Source organism: Macrobrachium nipponense, chromosome 46 (genome assembly GCF_015104395.2).
Source record: "Macrobrachium nipponense isolate FS-2020 chromosome 46, ASM1510439v2, whole genome shotgun sequence".
Classification (NCBI taxonomy): Eukaryota; Metazoa; Arthropoda; class Malacostraca; order Decapoda; family Palaemonidae; genus Macrobrachium; species Macrobrachium nipponense.
Genome location: NC_061106.1, coordinates 20291535 through 20303535, shown reverse-complemented (window position 1 = coordinate 20303535; position 12001 = coordinate 20291535). Strand labels below are relative to the sequence as shown.

At 38.5% G+C, this 12001-nt stretch overlaps 1 protein-coding gene across 1 annotated transcript in view; it reads right to left on the bottom strand.

The window, feature by feature from the left end:
• Positions 1 to 12001, bottom strand: part of LOC135214791 (phenoloxidase-activating factor 2-like) — a 30275-nt gene that overhangs the window by 13859 nt on the left and 4415 nt on the right. The window contains exon 3 of the mRNA XM_064249153.1: positions 2351 to 2520. Within this exon, the coding sequence (XP_064105223.1) occupies positions 2351 to 2520 (170 nt within the window). The remainder of the gene's footprint in view (positions 1 to 2350; positions 2521 to 12001) is intronic.

Sequence of the window (12001 nt, the reverse complement as noted above, 5' to 3'; positions counted from 1 at the left end):
ATATGATCCGGCATGTACAAACATCGACAGAGATACCCTAGCCAATCAAGCAAATCGTACTGGAAAGGAGAAAATGCTGAGCGTCGTCAACTATCTAAGATGATTTTGTTTTGACGATGGACAACCTTGAAGCTTCGTAAAGTCCGATTATTTTGAATGTGTATTTTACCCGAATATTTTACCTCGAGCGACAAATCTTGATTATAGGAATATTTCTTTGAAGACTTCAAGTTTAAAACGTTATCTGTTATTATTAAAGCACGTTTTAGTCGTGAGAACAGTTCTTCTATAACTTACAACAGGGTATTCAACGTTAATCATTGCTTAAATACCATACTGCAACTCTTTTCGTCAAATAGCTAAACAGTATAGGGTTAACGATGAATACGCTGAGAGAGAGAGAGAGAGAGAGAGAGAGAGAGAGAGAGAGAGATTAGGTCAGAGCTCTACCCCAAGACTCAAGATTTCTTTGTAATCAGATCTAAGCGAATCACAACTCTGAAACGCTCAGGCTGTTGGCGTATTCCTGTCATCGACAGATGAAATGTATAGTTATGCAGGAAAACCACTGTTAATCAATCCAAGAATTACTTTAGAGACGCGGGCTTCCTCTTAGGTTGGCGTCATCGCCGATCGCATTCTATTCTCTATGTATTTGGTAATTCGCTGTAAAAAGTCGTTGTGTAATGCTATGCTTATCCCTCTTTGCTAAACCTTAGCGACCCAGCACTTGCGAGGCCGCCCTTGTTCGCAGAAGTCATATAGACCGGATGTCAGCAAGATAAGGTCGTAAAGAACACATGTCCTGATAACATAAGCAATAAAACGAGTTCTGACAGCCTAGTTTGATATCCGAATGCAAATGAATGTTCTTGAAAGCTAATAAGTGTTCAAATAACCAGGGTGGGTCGCCTTTGCTGACAGGTCCATTGCTCTGCATTGTGTGAATATATTCTTACTTTTAAGGGGACATTTTGACCTGACCTTGTACACTGAAGTTTTACCAGAGAGCGTTTTAAGAAAAATTTTCTATCAAGTTGCCGACTCTCTTTTTCACTACACACACACACACACACATACACACACACACACACACACACACATATATATATATATATATATAATATATATATATATATATATAGATATATATATATATATATATATTTACTGGTATATATACTGGTATATATATCAGCTCAAGTTTACCTGAAAAGGCTCTCGTTATATTACATGTTTGTTTTAAACAGCTTCTCCTTCATCTTGCTCTCCCACAAAGCAGAATTTAGGGACAGTAAAACTGTGTGAGATTTACATGAACCATTTGGTCAAACTGAATATAAAGCAGTGAACTGGGGCAGCTAATCGTGAAAATTAATGCAAAATTGCAATATATTGCATTATGGTGGTTTTATTGTGTTACAGTCCAAAGTGCATAAACTCATTAATTATTATCGTGATCTCAGTTTCTTCATGCCCACCCCTTAAGACAGGTTAAGATGTATTGCCGTTCTGAATATAGATGTATCGGTTTTTCTTCTATTCCATCTTATTTATTTATCTATTTATCACTTTTTCTTATAAGTTCTCTCTCTCTCTCTCTCTCTCTCTCTCTCTCTCTCTCTCTCTCTCTCTCTCTCTCTCTCTCCCTTTGCAGGAGGATTTCCCTTTGGAGTCCCTCTTAGGTTTGTGGTCTGTTGACTCTGTCCATTTAGTTTTTCATCTGAAGATTTCAAGAACGAAGGAAAGCATAAGCATGAGAGAAAGAAAAGTTCCTCGTTGGACGAGTGGTTTTCGCGCTTGGCCATCAATCCGGTGATCCGAAGTTCGATTCTCGGCTCGGCCAACGCGGAGGTATCAGAGGAATTTATTTCCGGTGATAGAAATTAATTTCTTGATATAACGTGGCCACGTAATAATATCCAATCCTTCGGGCCAGCCCTAGGAGAGCTGTTAATCAGCTCAGTGGTCTGGTAAAACTAAGATATACTTAGGAGAGAAAGAAAGCTCAACATAGGAGAAAAGGAAAGCTCTACTTAGGAGAGAAAGAAAGCCTTATTTACGGCGATTCTCTGGTAACCTGCGCCTAAGTGACACCCGAATACTTCTGTCTTTAGTTTGCAGAATAATGGGATTTGACTCTAACTACTTTGGAGGAGGTCCAGGGGTGCGCTAAGCTTGTTTTTTTTTTGTTTTTTTTTTTAGTATTATATCAAAATAAATATAGCTGATACGAAACCACTTGGCTTTTCAAAGAAACAATCAAAAATGGTTAAAAGAGTTCCGGAGGATGTAACGTCTAAAGTCACCAGATAAACGCTCTATCACCCGGTTATTTGCAATGACTCACCCGGCGACTTTGTGTGCGGCCGTAATCACCATCCTTGGGTGGACGAGCGTCCCTCCTCCGACGAAGAGATGCACGGGCTTTTCCATCATGAGCTCCTGGCGCAGGACGGCCACGACCCACGGGAACTCCCCAAATTGACTCTCCCCCTGGCGGAAACCCAGCACCCGAGCCTGACGTCGGAGTTCCGGAAAATAGGATGCTAGTGATTATAGGAGAACAATGACGTCATCGTCATTGTGAGTCTAGGTAGTACTTCTTTTGCGATTGAGTCACTCATCACGATGTGCTTGGAAGATTCTGCTTGTATGTCATTAATTGCTTTTTCTAGAAATGTTAGTTTCAATTGTAAAATGAGGCAGAACAATCCTTTACGATGAAAGTAACTGAAATGCTAATAAGAAAAGTTATAGCGACATAAACATCATAGTTTTTTTTTTTTTTTACATTGACGATTCAAGTCGCTCATATAACAGTTAGAAATGAAACAACAACACTTAGATAAATCATCTTAATGACAAATATATCTTTGCTTGAATCAGCGTTATTGGGGTTTTTCCTTACCTGGCCCATCAAGCAGCACAAGCAAAAATAAAGCAGACAATCAAAGCTGATGTTTTTAACTACAGAAGCAGAGTTACCGAAGGTGCACATCTAACTCCAGGTTATTGTTCTTGTCTTTGTTAAGCTCGGGAGCTGGCCTTATGGCAGCACAGGCATAAGCAAGCGAACGAAAGGGTGGGGTCAAGATGTGGGACAAATAATTGCAATTTTAAAGTGAAGCAGATGGCTGCTGTCTCAGCAGCAATCAATTCCGTTCTCTTCAGGATGCAACGTTTCGTCTTACCTTTGTGAAAGGATAGTTCGGCAAATATAATTCTGTTTTTTTTTCTTTTAATAAGTTCCTGAAAATTTATATTTCACAATGATATCCAAGTAGGGGACAGCCAATCACATGCGCTTTCGCAGCAGTCAAAGGAAATCTTCCCAGTGCTTGGATGCAGTCAGGGTTGTAGTAATTGTAATTGTAATTTAATTGAAATGTAATGAATTACAGAATTTCGTGTGATTATAATTGTAGTTGTAATTGTAATTGAAAATGAAATTATAGTAAGTAATTGTAATTTAATTAATCACAGGAGGATATAATTTGTAATTTAATTGTAATCATAAAATTCAAGCGGTAAGGATCGGGCTCCATTATATATGGGTTGCTTTCTCCATCCCAGAGTAAGGTCACCAGAACTCAAGGTGTCATAGTCCAAGAGTTTCCTAACTATTGGTAATACATACTCTTTTAATATGACCTCTGCTCTTCTAGAAATAAATCATGTAACCCTGTGAGCTCGATTTGCTCGCCTCTTCAATACATTGTTTCCTGTGCCAAAGATGAACGTTTACTCTCACACCGAAATTAGCTGTAATTGTAATTGTAATTGAATTTGTCGTTAAGTAGTTGTAATTGTAATGTAATTTATATTTCCAAATGTAATTGTAATTGTGATTTGCATTTTTTTAAGTGGTTGTAATGTAATTGCTATTTCCAAATGTAATTGTAATTTACATTTTTTGAAAGTGATTGTAATTGTAATTGTCATTCATTTCTTCAAGTGTAATCACTCCAACCCTGTATATAGTTCCACATGTCAAAAGCTCCGCTAATGTTCACGTTCATGGAAAAGATGACCAAATGATTTTCATCTCTTTATTCAATACTGAAAACTTTACAGCAAACGTGGCATAGATTGAAATAAACAGAGAGGGACAAATAAGCAGCCTAAATAAGGCATTCTGTTACTTAAGAATTACGGTGAGTATTACAGAGACAACTGTCATTCATATTGCGAAACGAAACTCTCTCTCTATAATTAGACTCTTGCTCAAGGTGGCGCCAAGCTTACGTACTTCGTTAAGGATGAGCCAAAATTTGCACGAGAAAAAGGAGATGAAAAGGATGGCATTTAATTTAGATGTCATTTTAGATCAACAATAGTTGCGTCAGTGAAACAAACATTTTACTCTCACACGATCAGCAATAGATTCGGGGCCCGTTCAGTCCCTTAAGCTACAAGAGAAAGCAAAAACCCGCTTAAAGTCCAAAGTCGAAATTCTAGCTGCGGCTCGAATAACGAAAAACAGGATATCCTAAGTAACATATGTGGCTCGTCATTCAAAACGGACGCAGATTACAGGTGTCTCGCCGATCCACGGTCCAGATACGCCGATCCCTCATACTTAGAAGAATCGCGTAAATGTTAATTAAACTGATAACTGTCTCTATAACAGCTCATAACTATAGAAACTTCATTAACAAGAATAGAGAGCTTTTATGGAGTTGAGCTGTATATACGCCCCTGTTCTAAAGGACGGACTGATCAAGCACATGTCGAGGAAATGATATATACATAAGTAGTGTTATTTTAAACACCCTGTTTAGCGAGAGCAGTGAGTCACTTTTCGAGGATTTGTTCTGCAAGCTGAAAACTGGACCAAGGCTGAAGGATGTGACTTCATTAGCACTTACTACATTAATAGGGTACCTCTTTGCTATTATCATTATTAAGCTAATTTAAAGAGAGCGATGAATATAAGTTTGAGACTTGTTCTGAAAGGTGAATAAGGAGTAAGTTAGGGTAGACGTGGTGGACAATTTTGTGGTTCAAAGCCAATGCCACTGGGGGCCTAGGGAACCCAGTGAGGATACCTAGACCGTGCTTACAACAAACAGTAAACATCATCGAGGTATTTGGTATGCTGTGTATATAGTCCGCAGCGCGAAACTTTCATTCGTGTATATAATGAATTCAAGATTATAATTCAGAGTTATCAAAGTTTCCGCAAATGGTGAATACTAACACTGAGTAATAAGCTAAAGAAATGGTAACTAGACAGGATCACGAAGAGAGAGAGAGAGAGAGAGAGAGAGAGAGAGAGAGAGAGAGACCAAACTGGTTGTAAGTTTCAGTAGTAATGGTTTTGCTATAATCTTTTTGTTATTAGAAGAAACAAGTGCAACTGACAACCAACATCAGTACGATGTCAGGTTCTTAGAGCCTCATAGGGTGCACCTCCTTTTCCGAAACCTTGACACATGAATGGAAGGAAATGACCCTTGAAACCTCCTTGTTTTTAAATAACCTTCAGGGTTGATTCAGTTCTGTAATCATTGTTTCCCCTCAACGTTTATTTCGTTCTTTTTAGCTAGACCTAACGTCATTAATTAATCTCATGCGAAATTTCGTTTGCGTAAGACACAGAGACAAGAAAAACTTTGTTTTTCATCTATTCCCAACATTACTCATCATGTTTATGTTAAATTTCATTTGTGTAAGACAAAGAGACAAAAGAAGAGCTCTGTTAAAGCCCTCAAAATGAAGAATATAGGTTTAATTACAACGCTTCAAAAAAAAGATCAAATAATAAACTATGAGGCGACTGCAGGACAAACTAAATCCAGAACGGCCGTCACCGACAGTTATTGATTTTCGCTCCCACTCGTCTCGGATTTTGCAACGCCGTGAATTAAAACAAATAACAGATCCTATACTGAGCAGTATGTTATGGTTTCGAACCTTTTCCGAGGTACCTGTTAAAGCCTAATTACCAGTTCGAGTCCCGAGTCCTAATCAACGAACCGAAAATAATGCGCTGGTCTTGAATCCCACTCGGAACCAAAACTAACCATTTCGAGATCGACAATTGTTGCCGCCCGATACTTGAATATTCGTTCTCTGGTTTTTGAAGTATCAGTAGCAGGTTTACCTAGGGACAGAACTCATAAAAAACGCCATATATTCATCTACCTTATGCAGAAAGGAACTAGTTTTTATTGATATCAGAATGCAGCTTCATTGTCGGTTCAAAGAAAGCGCATGCCCGATAGACTAAGTTGTAAGTAATAATTATGCTCTTTAGATAGATATCATGACTCGCAGTTTTAATCGTTATCTAAATAGTTTTCCACGTAAATTGTATTATTCATTTTATCGTAATTTGCAGTGCTCACACTTACTATATATAATGGGTGTGTGTGTGTGCGTGCGCAAGAACGAGCGTTGGCATTTCACGCTTTGATGTGCACAAGGTATAAAAACAACAGGAACCCACATATCAAGCAAGATTTAGGGAAGGGGATGGCGCAACCGAGAATGTTCAAAAGGTGGAACTCTCTCTCCAGATCGTTTGTCACCGTTGACGTTGAGGATGTAATGCCTCACTGACCAAAAAAAAAAGCCCGAAAGTCCAAGAAGCTGAACATCCTGAAGGATGTGGCTGTCTGAACTGAAGTCGGGAGGATGTTCATCGCCGGTCTCTTAGTGTATTGGTTTATTTATTTACTTGTTTACCTCTATGATTAATCTGCTGCAGGTAGACGTATACTTTGTTGTTGTGATATTAAGTTGGCTTTATGCCAGCACGGGCTCTTGCTCATAGGGCAGCCGTAGACGTATACTTCATGACGTTTGGAACAAGGAGAGGTACAGTTAATAAAATGAGACGCCACAGAAATATTTAAGACGCGACTTCTGTTTATGAGGTAAATAGGTACTACTCCGTACACTACAAAGATATTTTCCTAATACCTTTAGAATAAACTTCGAGTGGTCGAGTGACAAAGCTCTCAAATGCTTAAAGAATATAGACCTGTATTTTTAGAAAACCACTTTACCATGAACTCCATGTTAGCCCTTATCCCTCTGTTGCACTTTGACTTGAGTCATCTAGAGGCTTAACCTATACGACGAATATTTGTTGTATTAGGCTACAAAATCGACGAATTCTAGGGAGCGCACTGAAGGTATTCTAAACCTCTGTATCTGTGTTCTAAACAGTATTGATGAACCAAACATTGGACCTTAAACGGCTGTCTTGTTAGTCGTCAACCGATAAGTGGGGTAACTAGAGGTTGTTTCCTGAATCTTGGTTGTTTCTTATTCTGGACGTAATTTCGAACAAATACATACATACATACATACATACATACATACATACATACATACATACATACATACATACATACATACAAAGACAACGATGTGGTAAAGTGTTGCTGTACTTTTTTAAAGCAACATGTAACTGAAAAACAGATTTAGATTTCATGAGAGAGAGAGAGAGAGAGAGAGGAGAGAGAGAGAGAGAGAGAGAAGAGAGGAGAGAGGCGGTGTTTATAAAATCCAAAATGCAATAAAAAAATGAACAAATTGGGTAACAAGAGTCACAGCGTATACGCGAAAGTGAAGCCGATGGAACAGGAAACAAAGAAGTAATTCACAACTGTCGAAAAAAGGAAGCAAAAAAGTGTTTTGCAATACACTGACGCCGTGACATCTGATGTGTTACAGGCAACGTCCTGAAAGCATGTGCCATGAAACCCTCAAGGTGCCACCAGTTTCTTTTTCACTCTTTACTATTATTCAGAAGTATTACGAAATACATTGAATGTCAATAGATGTAAAATTCATCAAACTAACCCTACTCTTTGAATTTTTCTGAATAGTATTGCGGTGGTACGTTTTTATTTATAATAAATAGGCTTCTTTTGAAGGGTCCAGCTGTAAAAAAAAAAAAAAAAAAAAAAAAAAAAAAAAAAAAAAAAAAAAAAAAAAAAAGACGAATGAGAGGTGAGGGGGTTGATGAGGGAGTGGAAGGGAAGTGTGTGGGTTGATGAGGGAGTGGAAGGGAGGGAGTAGGGAGTGGTAGGAAGAAAAATATAAGATATATGACGTGAAACGATAATAAATTAAATTCTGGAAAACTCTGCTAGCGTCACTCCTAAGGTATAATACCGCGACTTGCTTCGATTTGCTTCAGTTAACCAAAACACACACACACACACACACACACTAACACACGTATGCGCACACAAGAATAACGGAAACATCCCCCTCCCCCTACCCCCCGCCCCCCAGAATGACTGACAGATCCTTGGACAAATCATTTCTAGCTGCTATTGCGCATCAGGCGATCACTTGAAAACTAGAATATCTCGGATTTTCATTCTTATTACGTTCCTGTGGTAGTCTGTTCCTTGCACGAACCTTTCAAGTTAAGACTGGTTAAGTGGAGGGATATTTCATGCGCGATGTAGTCACGTGCTCGGAACATATAAATATCTGAATGTTTCAGGGTCTTTGTTCAGGATGGAATGAATTTAATGGAGGAAATTTGTCCTTAAGTGCCTATCCATTCAACTTCTTAAAACAGGTAGCTAACTGCACTATAATTGGAAGTTATCAGTTATGCACCATATTTTTTGAATAATCACATAATATCACTTATCAGTAGTTTATTAGAATATAGAACACATCAGCTTCCAGAAATCTCATTATTCTTCATTTATTCTGTGATACTAGGAGCTCTCAATACTCTTGTGTCTAGTACCATTTAACTGTAGTATAAAAATGTATGACAATAATAATAGATAGTGAAGTACCCAGGACCTCCACGAGAGACACTGAGGTCTAGCAGGGAATAAACTACAAACGAGTGCCTTGATGCATCCTCTCCTAACTACATCATGCAACAGAAACTGTCTTGGGAATGAATCAAACCTGTAGCAATGCTCAGTGGCGGTTATACTTATACAGCTGAGGTAAACCTGACAACAGAATGACTTATTCATTTCATGTTATCAGGCTGCAGGATGAATAAGCAATGATAGGTAACTGCATCTTCAGCTTTTAGCTTTACCCCTCATTTATGTAACTTTATTTCTTCTTGTCTTCGTCTACGACACTACTTATGCTGCCTTCCCAACTTCTAGCAACATTCCTCTGGATTCTGATTTCTTACAGATTTTCTGTTTAAGAGATAACCCTCTGCAATCTAGTTTTTCCTTCTTTCTTCCCCTCACAGACTTTCCTCGTTGTTTATACTTGAATTTCCAAACAAATTTTGGCCTATTTCAGTCTCTTCCAACCTCTCGCTTCTGTCAATATTTTTAGTAGTCTCGGAGAAGCACATACTTCATTTTGATAACATTTGTTGATGATTATGAATTTTGTGCAGATAACGCAAATTCAACTATTCGCCCTTCACAAGTTGCTTTATTATAGCACTATTTGTCCATATGAAAACATAGTTGTCACATTCTGTTTTTTTTATATCTTGTTTTCCTTCATGACACGAGTACCGTAGCCCTGAGTTAAAAGAAAAAAAAATGGCTTACATACGCAAGGTCCTCGTTTCGAGCCTGGTCATCTGCCCGCCAAATGTTTCAGATATCACCGCGTGACGGTGTCAGTTTGGGTAAGGAAAAGCACACGGGAGCTCCAACCTCATCCTTGAAGACTTTCTGAGAACCCGGAGGTAATTCCTTTCTGACTCCATCAGGTTTAAAAGGCGAAAAAGGCGCAGGGTGAGACATCTGCTTAATACTGGATGCTGTACCCGGCGTTGCTCCGGATAAAAAGGGACATCCCATCCGCGATGACAACCACCACAGGGCGGATCACTTTCAGGATAAGTAATCACTTGGGATCCTGTCAAGCCCAAGAAATTGTGAAAAATCTGAGGAGTTTCCTGTCAACTCCGAAAGTTCTAAAAACTGAGAGGCCATGAAAAAGAGGAGTTAAGGGCCCCTTTAAAACGGCCCTCGAATTTTGGAATTTGACTAAAACCTTCCTTAGGGGGAAGGGGAGTCTATGGTAAAAATTTGGTAGCCCTATCTTTCATAGCCTGGGCGTGCATAACGAACAGACAGACAGATATTGCCTTCTTTTAAAAGCGTTGCCCCAGTAGTTGTAAGCCCTTCGGTTCCCAACGAATATTTTGGAATGGGGTTCCTGGCCCATGCTGTACTCCACCCAGTGAAGGATTTAAGGGGTAGGAGGCACCTGGTCACGTATCCCCCCTCCTTCCTGGATATGAATAATTGAACATTGTTTTCTTTCGATAAATCATTATTAGTAGCAAAAATTTGTCTAGTTAGTGATTGTTTCAACAATACTTACTGTGTGTATGTGTGTGCTAGCATATATATATATATATATATATATATATATATATATATATATATATACATACTATACACGTATATATATATATATATGATAAATCTTAAGTTGCCCTCAATGAAAGATTTCTAGATCTACCACTGACTCCTCTACACTGCTTGCAACCCACCATAGTCGACAATCCACTGGATGCATAATTTCCCTACTGCTCAGGACAACAAGGTGCAATGTATACTCCAGATTAAAGGAGTAGAATGCTTCCATCCGTGACAGAAATCGAACGCACTACTGTTACTGGCGTCGCGTGACGAGTCTAGTACCATTGAGCCTTAGGGAAGGAACCGGTATCGATCTGTCTGGTAATACTGTGATTACGCAAGACGTAGCCAAACACAAGGCTATTTTGAGAGTTATTTATGCTCATGGTGTCGTAGCAAATAAGATGTCTCAGTACAATCGAATTGTTGTTTTTGTAATTGCAAATCAATAACATTTGCGCTGAGGATTTTGACAAGCACGCCTAGGCAAAGATCTCTGGACACCTGTGGTTGCCACGGACATTCATTCTATCTTCCAAACCTTCCTACAACTGAAGTTCCTGGAAAAGTTAATTTCACTTGATTTATGAATTAAGATCGTTCACGACGGTAACGGAGAGCTCCTTTTTTTATATTGAACACGACTAAGAATGAGTGTGAAGGCATTTTATCTTATTCTCTTCTATTTTTGGTACGCATTGATTAAATTACGGGAAGGCAACATAGGTCGTCCGGTCATACACTTACATTAGGCCGTAAAATGCAATTGAAATTGCGAGGCGTTGACCTCACACATTCACAATTCTAACAACGAGACATATTGTGAGTAAATATCTAAAAATATTTAATCAAGTATTGCCATTTTTCGAAGTATCTAACATTTCTCCTTCCTGCTTGCAGGTGGGAACTGACCATATAGTTTCTTGGCTTTTATATGCCGTTAAAGGTAATTCAACCGAGAGGTATTGTTTCGCTCTGTAACTATTTGGTGGAAGATAAGGCGCATAGCCATTAGTCTCAGTCATTGTTCATATCCGACAGAGCATAAAATGACAACCATTCCGGTTTCCAGTCTTTGTTGATGTGAATCCACGTATACAGTATAGCCATCCTCAAATTGAGAATCATTACTTCTTAACTTGTCCACACGCAATCCATGTTTTGTCAAATAAAAGTAGAGTTAAAGGAAAAAAACGTTGACGGAATCAAAATTCGACACACTGAAAGCAGACGATTTGGAGTTTGAATATATAAGAAGGTTTGTAACCGAAATCATTTACGAATGGGGGTAAGGCAGAAAGGGAAATGAACCTCGGGTTTACGTTCGATAAAACAAGGTCCATATGAATATATAAACCTTGCAAAGAAATCCCTTAGAAGGTAAAATTGGCATTTCCTTTGCTTTGAGAAACAAAGTTCCTGTAATCATTCATAGTTTGTTGAAAATGTTGAAAAGTATGAAATGGTTATACGCAATTAAATGAAGTTAGAAGCTTATTGCTAATTTTGCAGTGTTTTGTATAACATTTTTATTACACCAGTATCATTGGTCATTGTGTTTTGAAGGTGGCATGATCGGTAGCTGTGCTTTGTAAATGATGAATCGAGTAAGGATTACGACTTTTCAAAAGGTATCTATCCATAAATCTACATTTAAATGA